This window comes from Geospiza fortis, unplaced genomic scaffold (assembly GCF_000277835.1).
Source record: "Geospiza fortis unplaced genomic scaffold, GeoFor_1.0 scaffold55, whole genome shotgun sequence".
Taxonomy (NCBI): domain Eukaryota; kingdom Metazoa; phylum Chordata; class Aves; order Passeriformes; family Thraupidae; genus Geospiza; species Geospiza fortis.
The window spans coordinates 10,839,234-10,861,981 of record NW_005054308.1 but is presented as its reverse complement, the minus strand read 5'-3'; the positions used below and the strand labels follow the sequence as shown (position 1 = coordinate 10,861,981).

The following is a 22,748-nucleotide window of genomic DNA, read 5'->3' as shown; positions in this document are numbered from 1 at the left end:
CGTGGGGCTGCAGGGCTCCTGCCCAGGGCTGGGAGCCTTGGGGACACCCTGGCACTGAGCACTGGCCCCTCTGGCCACCTGCCTTTCCTCTGGGATGGCTCCTGGTGCTCTCTCCTCTTGGATTGGGGCGTGCAGGGAGTGAGGCAGGACGTTTTGGCCAGGGAGGGGACAGGGTGACTCAGGGATTGGTTTATTCCCATGCTGTTGGTGATTCCCCTCCCTGCCCAGGAGCCCTCCAAGCACAGCCCGTGGGTGCTGGCATCCCCCAGGGCACCATCCCTGCTCCAGGGTGTCCCAGTGAGCTGGGACATGGCTCAGGGCCAGCCAGGGCCAGAGGGTGCCCTGAGCACCAGCCCTGCAGCCAGGAGTGCAGCCCTGAGTGCGGGGACCTGGCTGGGGCTGGAGCTGTTTGCTGCCCACTGGTACAAAATATTTTGGCACCGAGGAGGCCAGTGAGTCACTGGCACGGCTGGGAACAATTCCCCAGCTGCAGTTTCAATTGGTCTCTTGAAAAAAAAAAAGCTCCCAGTTCCCTTTCTGAGCGTGGCTCAAATGAAAATAAACACTGAACCCGCGAGAGCGGCCGGAGTGAGCCCTGGGGACCCATGGACGGGCTCTGTGCTGCTGCAGGCAGAGGTGGCACGAGCAGCGTCCCACCTGCCACCTCCTGTGGCACATCCCAGGGACACCGCTCAGGCCGGGAGAATCCTGCCAGGGATGTGGACGCCTCTGCCCCCCCTCCAGGTGAGGAGTGTGAGTCCTGCTGGCCCCGCCCGCCCGAGCTCCTGCCCCACGGGGACCGCCTGCACCGCCGGGGACAATGGTGGGACACGGACACGGCACCGGGGACACAGCTCCAGGACATGGCAACAGGTACCCATCCATGGGACATGGCATCAGGGATCCCTCCCCAGGGAATGGCATCAGGTACCCAACAACAGGGCATGGCACCAGGGACCCATCCCCAGGGCATGGCACCAGGGACCCATCCCCATCCCCAGGGCATGGCAACACATACCCAACCACAGGGAATGACATCAGGTACCCATCCCCAGGGAATGGCGTTATGGACTCATCTCCGTCCCCAGGGAATGGCACCAGGTACCCACCCCATCCCCTGGGAATGGCAACAGGTACCCCACCACAGGGAATGGCACCAGGGACACATCCCCAGGACATGGCAACAGGTCCCCAACCCTATCCCCAGGACATGGCATCAGGGACCCAGTCACAGGGACTGGCATCAGGGACCCATCAGGGACCCATCCCCAGGGAATGACATCAGGGACCCATCTCCAGGGAATGGTATCAGGGACCCATCAGGGACCCATCCCCAGGGAATGACATCAGGGACCCATCCCCAGGGAATGGCATCAGGGACATATCCATTGGAAATGGCACCAGGGATCCGTCCCCGGGGCATGGCAACAGGTACCCAACCACAGGGAATGGAATCAGGGACCCATCCCCATCCCTAGGGAATAGCATCAGTTACCCATCTTCAGGGAATGGCACCAGGGACACATCCCCATCCCCACCCCCACAGAATGGCACCAGGTACCCCCCCCAGGCCCTGCCCGGCTCTGTGGGCACAGAGAAGGGAGGAGGGCAGCCAGGAGTGGAGCAATGGCAGGAGCCAGCTCAGATTTAGCTCTGCCTCTGCCTCCCTTCACTTCCCCTTCTCCATTTCCTCATGTGGAGCTGCCACACGAAATGTTAAGACTTTGCTCAATGTAGACCCTTTTCTTTCAAAGCAAAACTTATTCATGGCCTGTCCAGCCTTGGGCTGCTCTTTTCTACTTGTCAGCTCTACATGAGAATTCTATTTCTTTGCATAAGAATTCTATTTCTGCATGCAAATATCAGTTTATTTGAGTGGCTGGCAAAGTTGGCTCAGTAAAAAGAGCCGTAGAGCAGAGTTCTGGTCAAAGAAGTGACTTTAAAAAGCTTCTGGACATTCCAGCTCTGCATCTCCAGGTACAGGTTTATCTTACAAATCCTGTTTGATTGCTGACAAAAATTGGGGTTTAATCTGGTTATCCCTCCACTGCCAATGCAGCTGTGGAAGTGCAGGGCTGGAGTTGTGTGTGCCTCAGCTTTCATTAACATAATTAGCGGCTCACATAGCAGGCCCTGAATCCTTTATGGCAATAACTGATGATGTGTGGAGCAGGGAGAAAGCTGATTGGGTTTTGGATACTCAGCAGAGCAGGCAGGGGAGAAAAATCTCATTTAGATTTTCAAATTTTTGAACGAAGAGTTTTGCAAGGCCTTGGCTCTCCTGTGCTGGGGAGTTGAGGTCTCCTCCAAAAAAAATCTTTTCTGGGGATTCACCCTTTTAACAGATCTGCTCATCTGAGGGTCTGGCCAGGAGAAAGGAGGGAAATCCCCTCACTCCACTGCAGCACTGGGAAAAAAGCCCAACATCAAGGGAGTGATGGAGTCAGACCCCATCACTCCCATGGATCTCTCCAACCTTGAGCACGACTTGAGGCTGGTTCCAGAGCTACACAGTCCTCAGTAGATGTGCAGGAGCTCTCAGCCGAGGCAGGACATCCCAGAGCTCTGCAGAGCATTTCCAGCAGCTCTGCTGTTCCCTCCTCTCCAGGTAAGGCTGGGCTGGCAGAGAGGAGCAGCCCCGCTCCCGAGGCAGGACACGGCTCCCCGGAGCCCCCGGTGGTGCTGCTGGCTCTCAGGGACACCCTTCCCCCAGGTAAGGAGCTCCTGGGGCACCTCCCAGGTTCCCTGGTTCCTGCAGTGCCTCGGGTCTCACCTTGGTGCTGAGGAACGAGGATGGGCTGGGCTTGTGCTGTGTGAGCATCACAGCCAGGCTGCATGTGCAAACCCAGGGCACACAGGGAATATTCCTCTGTCTGCTCTGGGTGCCCTGACCCCAGGGGAGCACTGACTTTGACTCTCATTCGTGGAGAAGTGTCCTCATTCAAGATAGACTGGAACCCACAAAAGTGTGAAATAGATTATAGAGAGCAGTGTAGGTGTGTCACTTGGCGGGAAATTGAGGTTTTGGGATTTTTAGTGTGTTGTGGATGGAAGCAAGATGGAGGGCACAGGGGGTCATCCTGGGGTTCTTCTTCATGCTTCTTCTTCCTTCTTCTCCATGGGTTTGGGCGGCATTTTGTAATTGGGCAGAAAAATCTTCATTGTGGGCTCTGTGAGATCAGTTATTGGGTTAAAAGGGAAATAATCTAGGTGTCAGTTCTTAATTGGATAGTTTAGTCTTAAAAGACTTTGTACCAAGAGATTGTTGGCCATTTTGTGCCTTCTAATGAAAAGTTGCAGAACTCACAGTGGTGAGACTGTTTTACTGATAAGAAACAGCACCTGAGTCTGAACATAAACTATCATCTCAAGTGCCTTCAATCCAGCCCCAGAGAAACCCACAGCTGGGTTTCTGGTGGCCCTGGCAGGGCGGCAGGGGTGGCTCTGTGTGGCAGGGGTGGCTCTGGGTGCCACAGAGCTCCTCCTCCCCTCCCACCCTCCTCTTTTCCCTTCCAAGAGCTCTCTCTCTCCTTTTCCGTGGAGAGCCGCTCCTGCGGGCGCCGCAATGCCCAGCTCCAGGAGGCTGCCAGGAGGAGGCTGTGGGCTCTGGAGAGCGATGACAGAAGTGTCTGTGCCCTGTTCAAGGTACAAACCCCGTGCCAGCCTGCTGGCATGCTCCTGGAATGGCGGGAGGTGTGCTGGGGTGCCAAACCCAGCTGAGGGGTTCCTCCAAGGCCACTGCAGGGGGCTCTGGAGGGGACTGGAATGATGGGGAAGATGAACTTGATGGCAAGTGAGAGGCAAAGCTGAGCCTTGTGTTGTTTTGGGGGATCTGAGCCTAAATAGGAATTCACAGGGCTGAGATCACCAAATCCATGTCCCTGCTGGAGGGGACAGCTCTGGACCGGCACAGAGTTCTCAGGCTGGGTTTTATACCAACAAATCCCAGCTACAGAGAGGATGCCTGGACTGAACTCGCCTTGCCTGTTGGATTTCACGGCTCCAGGAGGGTCCCTTGATGCTGCTTTGTGTCCCCTGTGCAGGAGCTGTCAGCCAGGCTGGTCTGTACACAGGCACACGAGGATCGCTTCCTCCTCACCTTCAAAACCCCAGAGGAAGTCTGGAAGTTTTCCACCTATCTGACTTTAGGTAACGTTTCCAAGGTCTATACAGACACCATGAGGAGGGTTTTTGGAGAAGGCATTGCCTGACACAGAACTGCAATGTTCAGGGTGGACAGTGAGAAATGAATTAGAAAACTTTGCAAGTTGTTGTTTGTGAAATCTCTGTTTGGATCAGGGAGAATCGGGAGGATTCCTTCTGGGAAATTTTGGAGACAAAATTAGAAGCTTTTGCCTTACATTTGGAAATCCCCAAGACCCTTCCTGCTGTCCAGAGAGGGAGGTGCTGATCCTGATGCCCCTCTTGGCTTCTCAGGGTACGTGGGGACCTGCCTGGAGCAGCTGCTCTTTGCCCAGGACTTCTGGCTGGACTGTGCCCTGGTGGAGGACACAGAGCTCAGGGTCACCGTGGATGAGGAGCACCTGGCCACCATCTACATGGATCTGCTCCTCCAGGAAGGTGTGATGGGAATGCACATGGGGGAATTCCTGAAAATGCCCCAGCAGGGCTGGGCTGGAGCCCCTGGTACACTGATCCCACCTCTGACTCTCTCTCCGCAGGGAACTTCTTCTGCAGGGCAGTGCCTGGTGTCTGCAAGCTGGAGCAGGAGGGAGAGGAGGATCTGCAGCTCTGCAGGAATGAGCTGGTCCATGTGAAGAGTGCTGGACAGGATTCCAGATGGGAAGGAATGTCCCTGCTGACAGGGCAGCGAGGTGTGGTGCCCGTGACTGCTCTGGAGCCAATAGCTCACCCCTTTTACCAGTAAGTGCTGAAAGAAAGGGCTCAAACCAGGATTCTTTCCTGATCCTGGTGCATGACTGGCACCAAGGCTGGCTGGGAAACTCCTCTTGCTCCTGGCAAAGGGCAAGAGCCTCACAATTCTGTGAGGATATTTCCAGGAGGACCCATTAGGCATAAAGACTGGAATTAGTGCATCCTCTGTCAATGGGACACAGCAAGGACATTCTCCTACTTCAGATGTGGTTTTTGTAAGGTATTGATTGAGGTCATACATGAGATTATCTCTGGTTAACAGATGAAGAAGTGGCAGAAAAGATTCAGGCAATGCCAGCCAAAGTGGGGCTTCACACTGGTCACCTGGCTGAGCCTTTTACTTGGAGAAACCTTTCCTAAAGATTGCAAATTTATCCTGCTCCTCCCCTGTGGTGTGACAGCATCCCTGGGCTGGCCTGAGCTCAGGAGTGCTCACCAGGACCACTGAGGTCCCTTCTGCCTTGCAGGTGGTTCCTGAGGAATTATTCTGTGAGCTTTGGCCTCTCCCAGGAGATCAGTGGGACGAGCTCTGGGGCCATTGGTGAGTGACACCTGTGCACTGTCCCAGGCTGGGCACAAAACCTGGGTTTGGCCACAAATAGCCCCAAATCCATCTGTTCTTCTGGGACTGACCCTACCACAGGGGCTCTGAGGGAATGCTGCATCTCTGGACCCTCTGGAATGCAGATCAGAACTTGCAAACCATGTTCTGAGGAACACAGAGAGCAGAGAGCTGCTGGTGACGCCCTCCTGTCCTACTTCAATTTTATGTTTCTTTTCATTCTTTCAGAGTGAGGTTTCAAACCATGAGGTTCCCCTTGTGCTCACATGAAAGCTGTGCCCTCCATCCAGCCCTTAACCCCAGCCCAGTCCAGTTCAGAGCAAGCTGGACACAGGAGGTCCCTGCAGCTGTGACTTTGCCATGTAGGGATGGACATTGGCACTGTCCAGGATTTCACTCCTGGCAGAGTTGAGATAGGGCAGTGTCTGTGAAAATCCATATTTCCAGTCACCTTCCAGGCTGCAGCTCGAGAGGGGTGGAGTTCATCCATCCCTCTTTTATTTTGTACTATAACCCACTTCTCAAGGAGAAAAGGCAGAGAGCTGGACCCAAGATCACAATAAATCTTAGGGAAGAGAGGGGCAGCCCTCTGCAGCTGGAATCATGGCCTCTCCCTGCCCAGATCTCTTCCAGTGAAGAAGTTTTAGCAGGAATTCCACTGAAATTCCCTTTTTTGCCTTGGTTTCCCAGTCAGAGGCAGGTGCATCGCCACCAAGGACCACAGAGGAGCAGCGTGGGATGAGCTGAGCTTCTCCAAAGGAGACCCCATAGAAATCATTGGATTCTTCATCCCTGGGCTGCCCTGGTTTGTGGGCAGATCCCTCAGCACCAGGAGCATCGGCTTCGTTCCCACCCGGCACGTAAACCCCCAGGCTTGCAAACCTCTGTGAGTTTATTTAAATTAAATTCTGGAGAAAAGGGAGGGGAGGCTCCAAATCCCACCTCAAGGCTGTGTGAGAGCCTGGGGCAGGTGATTTCCCTTGCAGGACCTTCACAGAGGATGGGTTTGAGGTGTGAGCAGAAGCTTTGGCCAGGCTCTGCTGCAGCCCAGACACAAAAATTGCATTTCACCTGCCTTAGGTGATTCTTGGAGAGGAACAGATCCAGCCCTGGGCTAATTCCTGCAAGCTGGCTTCCCAGTTTGTCCTAGAAATGTCTTCAGTTCGTAGCTCTGAGGGGCTGGGAGCCTGGCAAGGGTGGGGAGAGCATTCTCTGCCCAGGACACAAATCCTGTTCTCCTTCCTCCTGCCCTGGGTGTGGAGGCAGAACTGGCACAGAGCAGAATTCCACACCCTCCCAAGGACACGGGGAGAGCTGTCCAGGGAGGGAGGGTGCTAAATCCCACCCTGACTCAGCAGCTGTCTCTGGTGGTGGTTTCCATTTGATGCCCATCCCAAGAGTGTGGGTAGGAGGACAAGGTTTTAACCAAGGTCTGCTGGGCTTTCCCCTCTCAGAGTCACTCCAGGTGAGTTGTAGCACTTTTCTCTGACACCCCAGAAGGGACAGAACAGATCAGGTGGTGTCCTGTGGCTTCTGGATTCCAAACCAGACCAATAGGTCCTTTCCTCTGGTGCCTTTCTGTTCCTTCATGGAGAACCTGGATGGTGAAGGTGTCCAGAATCCTGTGTTCATCTGCAACACACCTTCTGTTGTGGGAGGAAGAGAAAGGATGGGGAAACTTCCCTTCCCATCCCATCCCATCCCATCCCATCCCATCCCATCCCATCCCATCCCATCCCATCCCATCCCATCCCATCCCACTCACCCCACAGGCCAGCTGCAGTGTCAGGGGCTGGGCACACGCTGACTCTTTTCTCCTGCCCCACCCCAGGGGAAAGGGCTTTGTGTTCCTGAGTGAAGAGGAGAAGTCCCCAGTGCTGCACATCCCCTGCAATGGTGACGAGGAGCACTTTGCCACCCTCCTGGGGGACCTGGCACACACTGACATCACCTCTGTGTACAGGCTGGGTGAGTGTCCCCTCTCTTTATATCCCAGTCCCTGCATCCCCAGGGAGAGCTGGGCAGGCCTGGAGAGCCCCAAGACCATGGGAATGCAGTGGAGGCAACTTCTGGGGTGGAGGCAGCACAAACCTGTCTGTGGTGGTGTTCACAGGGGTCCCAGGACCAGGGAAGAGATGAGAAGCTTGACTCCATGTTTCAGAAAACGGATTTATTATTTTTTTATATATCTTATATTAAAACTATACTAAAAGAATAGAAGAAAGGATTTCATCAGAAGGCTTGAATGAAATGAAAAAGAAAGGAATGATAATAAAATCTTGTCACTGACTGAGACAGTCCAGACAGCTGGACTGTGATTGGCCGTTAATTAAAAACAACCACATGAGACCAATCACAGATGCACCTGTTGCATTCCACAGCAGCAGATAATCAATGTTTACATTTCATTTCTAAGGCCTCTCAGCTTCTCAGGAGAAAAAACCCTAACGAAAGGATTTTTCATAAAATGTGTCTGTGACACCCATGCTCAGCCTGGTGATGGAGGCTGGAGGTATTCTCAGGAGGTGACCCAGCCATGCTGGAGTCTGTAGGGACCTTCTCTGCTGCCAGGGCAGCTCCTGAGCTGGGATTCACCCTGGCAGGTGCTGCTCTCCACTGAGCTGTCCACTGGCCTGCAGGACCAGGGATGGGGTTTCTGGGGGCTCTCGCTTTCTCTGTTCTGGCTGGGTGGCTTTGGGACTTCAGCTGATTTCTGCACATTGACACTGACCAAGGATTTGGGGTTTGTGTTCTGTTTGTCTCTTTGTACAGCTGGGTTTGAACCCACAGCCGTGTTCCCACAAGTGCCACCAGGTGAGTATGAGGAGGGGACAGAGGGGGAGGGTTTGGTGATGGCTTCTGAGGGTGAATTTGGACAGGAGGAAACATCAGAGAATGGTTTGAGTTGGGAAAAACCTTAAAGGTCATCCTTCCATGGTGAGGGACACCTTCCACCTTCCCAGGTTTCTCCAAGCCCTGTCCAACCTGCCCTTGGACAATTCCATGGGTGGGGCAGCCACAGGGAAGAATTTCCTCCTGATCCCACTGTGGTTTCCCTGTCCCTTCCAGAGGCTGCTCTCCATGGCAGTAAAGAAATCCAGGTGCTCCAGTCTTGGGAGGAGATCAATGACTGGGCTACCAGCAGCACCTCAGAGCTGTCCAGCCCAGGCAGTGAAACAGCCCCTGCCACACTGGAAGATGTTCTCCTGGAGAAGCTGGACGACTTGGATTATCCCAAATTCTTCATCAACCTCAACACTGGCCACATGGAGGATGCTGATGTCTTTGACCCCATATTGACCTTCCTCAACCAAGACAGTTTCATGCCCAGTTTCCAAAGCTTTTATGATCTCAGCTTTTCCTTTCTCCACTCCACTTTTTATGGTTTCTCTGATGAGGAGGAACTGGTCCTGTACCTTGAGACTTCCCGGAACTGGGCCAAGAGGACTCGTTCAGTTTGGGCTCACGTCAGGCTCTGTTTCCTCTTGGGTAAGCTCTGCACCAAAAAGCTCAAGCTCTCCCAGGCCCGGGTGTACTTTGAGGAAGCCATGAATGTCCTGGACAGGGGCTTTGGGGACCTGCCCCTGCTGGCAGCGCTGCACGGGAGCCTCGCCTCCATCTACCTGAAGCAGAACATGAAGCACAAGTTCTCCTCCCTGCTGGGGAAGACAGTGACCCTGCTCGTGTGCCTGCCTGGCCGCTCCTTCAGCTCGGAGAACGAGCTGGAGCTCCTCACCTATATCCTGAGGGAATCCATCGCCGTGGGCAATGCCCCGCTGGAGGCCCGGATCTGCTTCCTCATTGTCAAGCTCTTCCTGCAGCTGGGCAGGACCGAGGAGGTGCTGCCCTTTTTGGAGCATCTCCAGTGTCTCAGCACCACCTGGCTCAGCCCAGGCAGCTGTGCTGGGCCCCTGGATGCCACTGCCACACTGGGCTACCTCTATGACAAGAAGTGCCTGCCGAACATCGCGCTGGCCTCCATCAGGTCCTTCGTTCCCAGTGGCACCAAGGGCACACCGACCCCCATCTGGCGAGCCGGCTTCATCTTCCAAAGTGCTTCCAAGCTCCTGGGGGGGCAGCAGCTGGACAGGAGCAACATCCCAGCAGTGGCTTGCGTGTACCTCAAGCAGGCTCTGCAGTTCTGCTGCCAGGGCAGGGCCGTGCCCATGCAGAGGACACTCTGCACCATCCTGTCCAGGACGTATCTCCAGCACGGCCTGCTGGACGGAGCCATTCCCTACGCAGCCAGGGCTGCAGCTCTGGCCAGACTGCTGGGGGAGGAGGAGGCGTTTGAGTCCTCGCTGTGCCTGGCCTGGCTGTTCGTGCTGCAGCGGCAGCCGGGCCCTGCACAACCTGCTGGCCATGGCCCTCGCCGCCCAGGGCCGCCTCCAGGAGGCCGCTGAGAACTTCCTGAGGGCCCTGCACAAGGCCAAGGAGGCGGGGAGCTGCAGGAACCAGGCCGTGGCCCTGGCGAACCTGGGCCAGCTGAGCCTGTCGTGCGGGGCCGCCCAGCTGGCCGAGCTGTACCTGCTGTGGGCAGTGCGGCTCTACAGCGAGCTCCAGGGCCGCAGAGAGATGGACACGGAGCTGGCACAGGTGCTGCTGTGGCTGGCACAGGCCATGATGGACAGGCAGAGGGTGGAAGATGCCAAATTGTGCTATGAGCTGGCGCTGGGGTTTGCTCTGAAGTGGCAGAACCTGAGGAGTGAGTATCGAGGGGAGCCGGGCAGTGTTTGACCCCGCCAGGTCCCCAGTGCTGTCCCCTGAGCTGTCCTTCTCCCTTTCCCTGTCCCACACAGGTCAGCTGTCCCCTGAGCTGTCCTTCTCCCTTTCCCTGTCCCACACAGGTCAGCTGTCCCCTGAGCTGTCCTTCTCCCTTTCCCTGTCCCACACAGGTCAGCTGCACGTCACGGAGCGTCTGTGCCATTTCTACAGCAGAGTGTGCCCCGAGCTGCAGGCCTGCATCACCTACCACGAGCACTGGGCATCCCTGGCACGGCAGCTGCAGGTCAGGGAGCTGGAGGCCAGTGCCAGGCAGGCCCTCAGCCAGCTCTACCAGGCTCTGGGCACACCTCAGTGAGTGCCTGGGCTGTGGGATGCTGCCAGAGTGTGCTGGCTTTCCTGGGGTGTCCCTTGAGCAGGGTGGTGGTGGCTCCATCTGCCCCACAGCTCAGGTTCTGAGATTTATGAGCTGTCACTGTGCTCTGAGAGGGAGCAGCTCAATGTCAACCAGAGCTGGGCAAACGTTGTCCCAGACAGAGCTGGAGTGTGGCCAAACACAGTTTTCCAGGACACATCCAGGCTTCAGCAGAGTGACAGGGAATTCATTGCTTCCTTTGGAAGCTTATCCCAATGATTAATCACCCCTCCCCAGCAAGAACAGGCTCCTTATCTGCTCTTTGAGTAGGTCTGGTTTCAGCCTCCAGCTGCCAAGGCTGCCCTTCCTATATCTGCTGTGATATTGTCCCCAGGGAGGGACTGAAAACCCACAGGAGGTGCTTAAAACCAGTATTAGCTCACCTTTAATCCCTGCCTAACACTGTGTGGGCCTGGGCCTGGGAGAGGAGAGGAGAGGAGAGGAGAGGAGAGGAGAAGGGAAGCTGGGACAGGCCACAGAAGGCAATCAGATCAAAGAGTGGAGAGGCAGTTCCCAGTCCCAGAAGGACATATGGGCAGGGCTGTCCCCAGCTGGGATGTTCACCTCCCCAGGCAGGTCAGGGTGAGTGCAGGGGGAAGGTATTCAGGGAGCAGATGCCTGTCATGTGAACGGTGCTATTTAGGATCACAAAGCACCCCATTGCCTGGGCTCTCAGGGCAGCTGGGGCCTGCCTGCCAGCAGGAGAGACACCAAGCAAACAAACTGCCCTGGCCACTGCTGCCTCTCCCTTCCCCACAGCTGAGTCCATGTCCCCCCCTCTGGCTCATGCCACTGCCTGGCCCTGCGTCCTCCAGTTACCAGGGGCTGGAAAAGGGGTTTGGACATGTAGCCAGAGATCTCACAAGGGACAAACACCAGGCAGAGGTGTGGGTTTGGGTGCCAGGTGCTGTCTGGGACATGTAGGTACAAGCATTCCCTGCCTGTGCTCCCATGTGGAGCTGGGAGTGACTTTGGGACTTGGTTTAGGCAGATTGGGTTTGGAGGTGACCTGGATGAAGCCCTCTTAGTCACCCAGGGGTGAGGAATAGCCTGAGTGGGACCACTGGTGTTCTGAATTGTCCTAAGGTGGCCAAATGGCCACCAAACCTGAGCATTAAAGCATGGAGATGTCCATGATCCTTCTGTCAGAGGTGACCATGTCCTTTTGCCCCCAGGCTTTGGTAACTCCAGGAGGAGAGGGCAGGGGGTCAGTGCCATGGGGAGGTGGCCTGGGGACAGCTCTGTGACTCCTCTGAGGTGGCTTTTTGCCTGTTGCCATCACAGGGCTCTGAGACAATCCCTGGACTGCACCAAGCAGAGCCTGAGGATCTTCATCGACCTGCAGGAGGCTGTGAAGGCAGCAGAAGCCTGGCTGCAGGCAGGAAAGCTCTACTACCTTCTGCAGGAGGATGAGCTGGTGGAAATGTACTTCCAGGTACTGGGGAGGTGGCTGGAGCTGTGCCTTACATTCCCATTCCCTTTTGGGGCTGGGAAACCTGGAAGGGAAAGTTCTGAGCACTGTAAACCTGCTGCTGGAAGGAGGAGCTCTTGCCTTACCCTCAGGCACTGAATTTCCTCCCTCTCTTTCCATCCACTGAGTTTAGAGGATTTGGGGGTGAAAAGAAGTGAGCTAGTTGAGTCAGAAAGTGATGTGGGAGTGCCAAAAGAAGCTGGAGGTGCCAAGTGAGCAGTTCCCATTGAAATATCCATAAATAAGGGACAAGTGCCAGGGAAGCCGTTGGAGTGGAAGACTTCTGGCACCTCTCCATCTCCAGCATTATTTTATCAGCTGAGCTGCAAAGTGGAAGAGCAACTCCTAAAATTTGAGGTTTATTTAATCGCACCAATGTCTCTGCCTTTCCAAATGTCACTCCAGCCCCTTTTCCCTTCCAGGCAGCCATCCAGACTGCTCTGAAAGGGGACAACTTCTCCTTGGCCATGGACCTTTATGAGAAAGCAGGTGACACCTTCTTCAATGGCAGCCGGAACAGGGCCCGGGCAGTGGAGTTTTACAGGGTATGGAGCCCCCTGAGCATTCCGTCCCTGTGTCCCCACTGTGGTGGCTGGGGAGGCTTTGCCCCGAGGATGGAGGGTGCAGAGGGATGGGGTGATCCCAAGGGTGCCAGAGTGGGAGGCTTGGAGCAAAAAAGGTTTGCAAAACACCCCAGAGATCATTTGGGATTGGGAATGGGCTCCTTCCATTACAAATCCTGGTGATGTTAAGCATGAGCTGGTCACTCCTGGGTACACCCAGTCAGAATTCCAGGCACCCAAGGAAGGGCAGGGATGTGAGGCTCAGGCTTTAAGAGCCATTGGGATTTAAAACTCATTTTCAAGGGACTAAAACCTAAACCTGCAGTGCCCATCCCCGGCTTTAGTCCCTGTCCTGCTGCTCTGTCACCCCTCCCAGGCAGTGCTGACCCTCCAGGAACATCCTGAGCTCACCATTCTCTCTCCTTAGGGAGGAGCTGTGCCCTTGGCCAGGAAACTCAAGGCCACCCAGACAGAGCTGAGGCTGTTCAACAAGCTGGCAGAGCTGCAGATCAGCCTGCAGGGCTATGAGAAGGCTCTGGAGTTTGCCACGCTGGCAGCCAGGCTCAGCCTCAGGGTTGGTGAGTGATTGACACCCAAAAGTAACTGGGAGTTACTGGGAGTTACTGGGCAGTGGGTGATTTTTGGGGGAGCCACTGAATCTTGTGGATGAGAACAAGATCCATGTGAAAAGGGAATCTCCTGCTTTCCTAACACTGCTGGACCTGCTCTTACCCAAAGTCAGGACAGCTTTTTGAGGCCACTTCTGCTTTTTTCAGCTGTGTGACAGCAGAGAGTTTGTGTTACCCCAGAGCACAGGAAGTCTGGTGAAAGCACAGGACTCAGCAGTTCCTCTCTGCCCTGCTTGTGCTAAAAACCTCACCCCTTCCCATTACAGAAATAGTTTGGATGGGCAAAATGCCAGCTTAAATGTCTGGGATGGGACCAGTCTTATACCAACCCCTTCCAGCACCCAAAAAAATTCCCTGGCTGGATGATACTCCTGGGCCAATCTGTCCAGCTGTGGCATCAACCACCCTGCCCACGGCTCTGCTTTCTCTCAGAGGTATCCATGCCCCAGGATACTGAGAAAATGCATCCAGAGTGGCTCAGCAGGGCTGGGGATGGATTGAGCTGGATCAGCAACTTTTCCAGGAGATCCGTGGCAGGAGCTGGTTAATTCCATCCACCTCTTTTCCAGGGGATCAGCTGCAGGAGCTGGTTGATTCCACCTCTCTTTCCCAGGGGATCAGATCCCATCCCTCTCTTTCCCAGGGGATCCATGGCAGGAGCTGGTTGATCCCACCCCTCTATTTTCCAGGAAATCCATGGCAGGAGCTGGTTAATTCCACACACCTTTTTCCAGATCCAGGGCAGGAGCTGGTTGATTCTACTCACCTCTTTTCCAGGAGATCCTTAGCAGGAGGTTGATGCCACCTCTCTCTTTCCCAGGGTATCAGATCCCACCCCTCTCTTTCTCAGGGGATCCATGGAAGGAGCTGGTTGATCCCATCTCTCTTTCAGCTGCAGGAGCTGGTTGATCCCATCTCTCTTTCCCAGGGGATCAGCTGCAGGAGCTGGTTGCCTTCCACCGCCTGGCCAGAGCCTATGACTTGCTGCACATGCACGAGATGGCCGAGGATTGCTACCTGAAGACCCTGGCCATGCGTCCCCCCGTGCTGCAGAGCTCAGCAGAGGCTCTGTACTACTGCAAGGTCTACTGGCACCTGGGCAACCTGGCCCTGCACAAGCTGAAGGTAAGAGAGGAGCCCTCCCGTGGTGCTGTGCCTTGGATGGGGGGCTGAGGGTGAAGGTCACATCTGCTTTTGAAGGGGGAAGGGAATTTGGGAAGAAGTGCTGGCACTTAGCACCATTCCAGTGAAATCAGGGCCCCCAGGCTCTGCTCCAGCTCCCTCCTGCCCCATGAACTCCAGGGAAGTGTTGTTATAGAGCACAACACAGAACAAAGTACCACGACTCCGTCAGAAGGGTGCAAGAGAGATTTATTACAGCAAACATGTTGCTTTTGTACTTTTTCAAGATATTTACATTCATTCAACATACACATTCACTGCCCATTGGTTATAGGAAAGAAACAAAGTTCTCAGTGGGTGACCAAGGAGCCAGGTCATTCTGTGAGCCAGCTAGAGTCTGTATCTCTTAACTTTCTCTCCTTCATCACATCTCCATGGTGAAAACCTTGGTGTCTTCCCCAGGAGAGATATGGGGCTTTCCTTTATCTTCAGGAGGCCTTTGCTGGCTCACAAGAACAGCACAGAATGTCTTTCCTACAGTGAAACCCCTTCCTAACTCCTGTCCTGTGTTTTCTCTCAGGATGAACAGGATGCAGCCTCCTACTTCCAGCTGGCCCTGGCTGCAGCCACCGAGCTGGGGGACCAGGAGCTGCAGGCCCAGCTCCGTGCCAAGCTGGCTGCCATCCCTGGAGCCCCAGGGGGACCTGAGGGCACCCCAGGCTGTGCCACAGAGCGGCCCCGGTGGCTGAGCCAAGGTGGCCACGTGGTGTGACCCGTGTGCCACCCTGGGGACACCAGTGGAGCCATCCAGCAGCACCATGCAAGGTCTGTGTGCCCGCCAGGACCGGCCCAGGAGGCTCCTGCACCACGTCCTGAGGGGCTGCAGGGGTTTGGGCTCCTCCTCCCAAGCACTTGGGACCCTGTCCTTGTGTTCCAGGAGAGGGCTGTGCCCAGAGCGGAGGTGGCACAGCCAGGACAGGGTGGTACAGCAGTGGTGCTGGAGCTGGGGGTGCAGCAGGGCTGAGCTCCTGGGGGTTCAGGAGTGCCCTGCCAGGATGGGGACTGAGTGCTGCCATGTGCCTGTCCCCACAGCTGCCCCACACCTTGCAGCAGCTCAGCCCGACCCAAACCTGTTTGGAATAGCAGCTCCTTTATTTACACCTGGTTTTTATCCTCATCTGCTCCATGAGGTCTGTGCTGGCATCTCTGCCAAGCCCCTCTCCTGTAAAAAGCACCACCAAAGCTTTTGGCAGCGAGGGACAGAATTAGGGAGGTGAGGAGGAATAAAGGGGCTGGTCCAGCCTCATCTGAGGGCAGAAAAAACTGCTCAGGGGGAGGCAGAGCCCATCCTGACCCCAGCCCTGCCACCCAACCTCCGGGTCCGGAGCAGGAGCACAGGAACGGGGAGCTGCTGCATTCCCCATCCCTGGAGGTGTCAAAACGTGGATGTGGCATTTGGGGACACGGGTTAGTGCTGGGGAACGGTCGGGCTCGATGACCTTGGAGGGATTTCCCGACCTTGGAGGGATTTCCCGACCTTGGAGGGATTCCCCCACCCGAGCAGATCGCAGGCACAGGAGGATGCGCAGCTCTGCTGCTCAGCCCGGCTCGCCAGCAGAGAGCAATAAATGCCCATTTTTGCAGCGGGAGCAAAGCCCGAGCCCGGCTCTGGAGCACGGGGAAGGAGGAGAGCTTTTCCCAGCTGATCTCTTTGCTTTGGCAACCAGCGGCCATCTGGGCTTCACAGCCAGACCCCGCTCCCAGTTCCTCCATCTCCCTGCCCGTGCTGCCCTGCTCAGATTGTTAAATACAGAATATTTATTTCCTCCCTCCCTGCTCTCTACAAACACCGAGTTCAGCTTCCTCCTGCAGTCCCTTCGAGGCGTTTGTCACCGGAGCAATGGTTATTTACCTCTTGTTTACCGAGCATTGCTGCAGCGCTGCCGAGCAGCCTCACACCCAGCCCCGAGCAGGGGATTCTCCATCCTGGCTGAGATCAGGGCTCCCCAAAACCTCCCTGCCCACCCCACCTGATGGGCTGCCTGTCCTCAGTGCAGCTGGCTGGTGCTCACCATGCCAGGGCAGGATATTTTCTGCAGTTTTTCAGTCAGTTCTCCTTTTTCTTTTGGTCTAGATGGTCTGTAAGGACCATTCCAACCCCTCAGCATCCTCTGGATCTTCTCACACGTGGGGAAAAGCAGGGTGTCACACCTTTGTGCCAGGAGGAAGATGGACAGGTGGAAATCAGGGTGTGGAGAGGAGCTGGGATGGCTCTGGAAGCCCTGAGGGCTTTGTTTAAACACTCAAGCTCAGTGTCTGAGCTGGCCTGACTCAGCTGAACTCCAGGAGTCAGAGACTCTGGAGCTGCTTTGGAACCAAATGTGTCCTCCTTAAATCACCCCAAAACAAATTTGTGGTGCCTGCAGGGGGAAAAAGTCTTCCTCCTTGGGAGCATCCTGTAAAGTATCATTTTCCCTGCCCCTCACCTGCCTGCCTGCTCCCAAATGCACTGATGAGCAGGATGAGAGCTCAGGGGGGCCTGGGCTAATTAAAATTCACAATACAGTGCAATTAAAAGCTGTTGTTAATGTGCACCAAGTCCTGGGTCGGTGCCCAAGGAAAGACGAGGATATTCCATCCCTCCAGCCACCAGGTTTTTGTGGGCAGAGAAATGTGGGGACTTTGTGCCAGAGGAGGTCACCAGGTGGTGGCTCAGCTCCTGCAGCTCCTGTCCTCCTCCTCCTGCCCAGGCTGGGGACGTTGTCCCTCCTTCCTGGGGCATTCTGTGGGACACTGCAGGAGGGCTGCAGAGCCTGGCCAGGGCTGTGCTGCTGCTCCAGGAGAAGGCTCTGGAGGGAAGAGAAGGAATGTGGGAACACAGGAATTATCCTGCAGAAAGCATCGACCACAGCGTCCTGCCCCGACAGCGCAGAAATAGGGGAAAGGGAAGGGATGGATCAAATCTCCTGTGACACCAGCAGGGCCATGGCTCGTGACTCCTGCCCCAGCCACATGTGACTGCCTGCTCCATGCCCAGACCAGGAGTTTTCCTTCCTCCCTGCAGCCAGACAGGCTGGAAATAGGCCTGGAGGGAGCCACGTGCAGCAGCACAAGCTGCTCAGAGCAGCACCTTCCTTCCCAGAGCTTCCAGAGGGTGCTGGGAGCTGCAGGGACATCCCTGCTTTGGATTTGCTGCTCCAGTCCTTGCCCAGTTTGGCCTTCCAGCACTCCCAGCCCTGGCACTGTGATGCCCTGTTTGTTTGATGCCTCAGGGGGCCATTTAAGGCCTGGAGTAATGAGGGGCAGCATTTCTCTCCCATATGTTCATTCTTGGACAGTGGAAATACCACGACAGGAATAATTCTTGCATCATCTGAGCTCTGCTGTGAGCCTCCCGTGGAATGGGGAGAAAGGAAATGCTGACAAATGGAGATGCAGATATGGACAGAGGGCTGGGTTTATTTGGATTTTCGTGGAAATGACTCGTTCCTGCAGAAATACAGCACCCAACAATAACAGTTGTTATCAGCAGACATTTTTTCATCATTCCTTCGTGGCACACTGGTGCAAACTGGGCTGGAGGGGAGACCTGGCGTGGAGGAGCAGCGAGGCTGAGGCAGAGATAAACCTGGAGCTCAGCTTATCTCAGAGGCGGCTGCTCCTCTCTGGGCAGCATCTCCTGCTGTTGCCTGGCTCAGTAATGAGGAGTTGGTAAACACCAGCTGTTCTGCTCAGCAGAGCTGGGGGGAGTGTGTAAACTGGGTAATTTAGATTAAAAATCATTTATTTGCACAGCAACCTGCTTGTTCAGTGATAATTGGGCTCATAAATATGTATGGGGGAGGAGGAGCAGGGGCTGAGGCTGAGCCAGAGCCAGGAGTCACCCACTGAGGCTGCAGGGGCTTGAATAAACTCTCCATCTGTGCACGGGGGTGTGCTGGGATGGAAACACCTGGAACAGGCCTGGAATTCCTGCGGTGCCACTGGGCCTGCCCTGAGAGCTCACCTTGTCCTGGGGGAGGGCAGAAGGGGCACAGGAGCAGCAGGGAAGTGACTCTGGATGTGGAATAGATGGAAAAATAATTCCCAGCAGGGATTGGAAACTCCTTGTGCTGAGGTGACACACCTGGAGCTGTCACCTCTGCTGGCACTGCCCTGTCACCTGAGTGTCCCTGGCACTCCTCACCTGGGATGGGCATTGCCAGGGAGAGAATCCCTGTGGGCATGGAGAGTAAACTGGTAAAATGGGGCAGAGAACACAACCCAAGCATCCAGCTGGTGAAACCCCAGTGCCAGGGACATGTGGATGTGGCTCTGCTTGGTGCCAGGGGATGGGGACAGCTCCCTGCTCCTGCCTTGTCCTGGGAAGGAAAGGGAAATGGGGCTCCCAGGGAAGCTGCTCAGAGCTCCTCACAGAGGGAAACAGGCAGCAAAGAGGCAGGAATAAGGCAGGAAAACTGGCAAGAAATAGGCAGGAAAACTGGCAGGAAAGAGGGAGGAAAGACGCAGGAAAACTGGGAGGAAACGGGTGGGAAACAAGCAGGGAAAATTGGGAGGAAATAGGCAGATAACAGGCAGGAAACCTGGCAGGAAAGAGGCAGGAAAGCTGGGAGGAAAGAGGGAGGAAAACTGTGATGAAACTGTCAGGAAAACTGGGAGGAAATAGGTGGGAAATACACAGGAAATAGGCAGGAAAAAGGTGGGGAAACTGGGAGGAAAGAGGTAGAATAGAGGCAGGAAAGCTGTCAAGAGACTGTCAGGAAAACTGGGAGGAAATAGGTGGGAAATATGCAGGAAATGGGCAGGAAACAGGCAGGAAATAGGCAGGGAAAAGGCAGGAAAACTGTCAGGAAATAAGCAGGAAAGCTGAGAGGAAAGAGGAAGGAAAACTGTCAGGAAATAGGCAGGAAAGCTGGGAGGAAAACTGGCATAAGAGCCTCTTCTCCCCACAGCACTGGGGCCAAGTGTAGGAAGCAGCACGAGTGCCAGCAATTCCTGTCACACTGCAGGAGAGGGAGGGAAATTAAAAACACTCCACATTTGGCCGTGGAGACTCTTGGAATGCAGTCCAGGAATCAGGATGAATTCACAGAAATGAGCTCCTGAGCAGCAGATGGGTTTTGAGGAAGGAAGAATAAATCCTTACATAACCAAACTCCCTCTGTGCTCTGGTTATGGACTGCTTGTTTTCTTTTGCTGTTTTGTTTGGGGTTTTTTCCTTTCTTTTGCACCTGCTCTGACCGTGGCACTGGGGCCACACAAGAGCACAAACCCACATTGGTTATAAATTCCATATCTGCAGGATTTATGGGCTGGCTGTGGGGTTTAATCCTCCCTGGAACACCCTCAGCTCCTTGCAGCTGATTGTTTAATGGCAGCACGATTTTTCCTTCCCCTGTCTGAGATTTAAGCCAGGCTTGATCCCAAAGTATTCCTACAATATAAATCAGGTTAAAAAAACCCTTCCCTCCATTGCTTTGGAAAAGATTTCATGAATTCCTACATGACTCCAGAGCATCAGGAGTCTCTCCCAGATTTCCCTGACCCATCAGCTGGGTTTTGCTGGTTTTATCTCATGGTGTGGCACAAGGCTGAGCTGTGAGCTCTGTGCTGGCTGTGCTGGGGCCGAGCCCTGAGGGGCAGGGAGGCACCCAAGGGAAGCCAAACCTGGCACCTTCAGAGCCATCTCTGTCTCCTGTGCCTGTAGCACACCTATTTTGGGAGTTATTTGGTACCCCAGAAGATTTGGAGTGGTGTCCCTGTCCTTCCTTCTCTCAGTCCTTTCTTCCTGCACCACCTGAACTCCTCCTTACAGATCCTCTGCTGGCCTTGAGAGATTTTCTTCTGAAATCTTCTTGCTGCTGCTTTGATAAACTCCCAGCCACGAGCTGCTTTGTTCTCAATTCCTTTCCAAACCTGCCCTAAAAACTGGCACAAACTACTTTTGTGATGCATCCCTCTTCTCCCTCTGGATTCACCTCCAGCTGGAAATCCCTTGATCTTCTTGTATTTCCACCTGGAAGGATACAACAGCCTAAGGGACACCGAGGAAAGTCTCTGTTGGACACTCTGCAAATCCTACCGGAGCTGTGGTGATTCATTTTTTGGCAGGAGGCTCTTGCCTGTGTGTGGAATCCAGCAGGTGATGCCCCAGCAGCTGGAAATCCCACCCAATTTCTGCCCTGCTCACGCTTTTTATTTTTGGGCGGCCGAGGTGCTGCCAACACCCTCTGGCCCAAACCCGCGCGAGTGCAGGAGTGCAGGGCGCGGGTGTGAGAGAAACTCGGCGCTAATTAACAGCTCGTTAACATTTCCAGCTCTCCGGGCTAAAGGTCTGTACCCCGAGCATCCTCCCAGCACCGCAGCTCTGAGCACTCCCAGCCCGTCCCTGCCAAACCGCAGCTGCCGTTCCTGTGGGATTCAGGGAAACGAGTTCTTTCCTTTTCCGTGCCCTCAAACAAGGGCGAGAAGCTTGGCTGACAGAAAAAATAAACACGAACCACGATGGGGACGTGGATGCGGTGGGAGTGCCTGTCCTCCCCTCCTCGGTGAGAGGAACAGCAGATTTGTCTTTCCAAACCAGCTGTGGGGCTGCTGGGAGATAAAACCAGCACTGGGAGATAAAAGAAACAATGGGAAGGATTCCACTGATTGATGAATGGAAAAAGAGATTTGCTTTTACTAATCAACTTTAGGTTTGCTGATAAACGAAATTAGACATTGAGAGATGAAAGGAACAAGGAAGAAGAAAATCCCCGAAACTCTGTGAGTTAAAAATGAAAAGGCAAGGTTATACATTAGTCAGGATTTGAGGAAGAGATCAGCATTGGGCAGTGAAGAAGGGGTTGATGGACAGAAATCTGGAGGGGTTAAGGGGTTAAAAAGGGAAAGCCTCCACTGTGAGGGGGCTGAGCACATGGTGGGGAAAATCTTTTGCTCCCAGCACCGTAACCTTTTTTCTTTATTCAGCGTTCTGTTGTATTTTTGATAAGGTTTAATAAACCTTCCTAAACTATTAAAAATGAGGAGCATTTCTCACCCTGGGCATCCCAGGAGCTGCAGGGAGGGGCAGCCCGGGCTGCTCAGCTCGCTGGAGCCCATTCCCTGCTGCCAGCACCTCCAAAACCCAGAGCCTGCCTGAGAGAAACACAGCCAGGGTGGGCAGGGGTTACCATGGCAAGGAGCTGCTCCCGGTCCCTGCATCACTTCCAGCCCAAGCTGGAGCCTGCAGAAATCCTGCAGAAATCACCCCCAGCAGCCAGAGCCGCTGCACACCCAGGCACACACCAGCTGAACCTGTTAATTCAGCTTTAATCACATGTTTATGAAAAAACAACCGATTAAAAAAGAAAACTGATATTCAGTGTCTGCCCAGGAGACAGGGATTGATTTTCTGTTCATTAGACAATCTATTATTATTATTATTATTATTATTATTATTATTATTATTATGCATCACTAGATTGAGTTTCACATACAAAAAGCGATGAAACCCAAAGGGATGAACATGAGATGCCTGTAACTTAATTTATGTGGAAGAGCTTTATTAGCTCCAAGCCTGGAACATTCCAGAAGAGTTTTAGCCACATCCCCCCAAAAAAGGGTTTAGAAAAGGCTGCATCTCACTGCCCTGAAGAAGGACACACTCCCAGAAAAGCAGCATCTCCTCCCACCCCTCCTTCCAGCAGTGGCCACTTGGGAATGCAGGAGAACCCCGGGGATTAAAGAATTTTGAGGGTTCCTGAGCGATTCTCGCTTTCCAGGTGCTCCCATTCCTGTGTTGGTTACTGCATCCCCTCCGAAATGCTGCCAGGGAAACGCCACACTCGGTGGCCCTGTGGTGTCACAGCCTCATCACGTCTCATTAGTTAATTAGAGCACAGCCGGAGCAGCCCCACAGAAGGTGTGAAAATGTTCAGTGCTGCCCTGGGTGACAGCCACGCCTGGGCCAGCCTGTCCCTGTCACCGGGCATCAGCAGGGAGGGACCAGAGGTGGCTGCTGGGGACATTCCGGGACAGCTCCGGTGGGAAAAACCTCTCCGTGCAATGGGAAAACGAGGCGGCGTTAATGAAACCAAAATAACAAAGAGAGGATCTCAGGGGAGGGAGAGAAAAGAGAAAATTCACATTTTTTCTTCCTTCCAGCAGGTGGAAGGGAACATCCCCAGAGCCCCCTGTGCCACACCCTGCCCATCCAGGGCACATTCCCAGGTTATTCCCGGCTTTTCCAGCCCTGGGATGCTGCCCTGGTCTGTGATTCCTGCGGGCTGGTTGTCCAGGGCAGCATTCCCAGGTTATTCCCGGCTTTTCCAGCCCTGGGATGCTGCCCGAGGTGCTGGGTGCCCAGGGCAGCATTCCCAGGTTATTC

At 54.6% G+C, this 22,748-nt stretch overlaps 1 protein-coding gene across 1 annotated transcript in view; it reads left to right on the top strand.

The window, feature by feature from the left end:
* The window catches only part of SH3TC2 (SH3 domain and tetratricopeptide repeats 2), a 16,114-nt gene extending 962 nt beyond the window's left edge, over positions 1 to 15,152 (top strand). Inside the window, 18 exon segments of the mRNA XM_031055226.1 lie at positions 635 to 873; positions 2,609 to 2,713; positions 3,518 to 3,645; positions 4,044 to 4,149; positions 4,438 to 4,581; positions 4,683 to 4,884; positions 5,364 to 5,437; positions 6,149 to 6,344; positions 7,290 to 7,426; positions 8,231 to 8,272; positions 8,528 to 9,803; positions 9,805 to 10,163; positions 10,354 to 10,534; positions 11,880 to 12,030; positions 12,489 to 12,611; positions 13,057 to 13,207; positions 14,187 to 14,383; positions 14,961 to 15,152. Of these exon segments, the coding sequence (XP_030911086.1) occupies positions 635 to 873; positions 2,609 to 2,713; positions 3,518 to 3,645; positions 4,044 to 4,149; positions 4,438 to 4,581; positions 4,683 to 4,884; positions 5,364 to 5,437; positions 6,149 to 6,344; positions 7,290 to 7,426; positions 8,231 to 8,272; positions 8,528 to 9,803; positions 9,805 to 10,163; positions 10,354 to 10,534; positions 11,880 to 12,030; positions 12,489 to 12,611; positions 13,057 to 13,207; positions 14,187 to 14,383; positions 14,961 to 15,152 (4,003 nt within the window).
* The last annotated feature ends 7,596 nt before the right edge of the window (positions 15,153 to 22,748 follow it).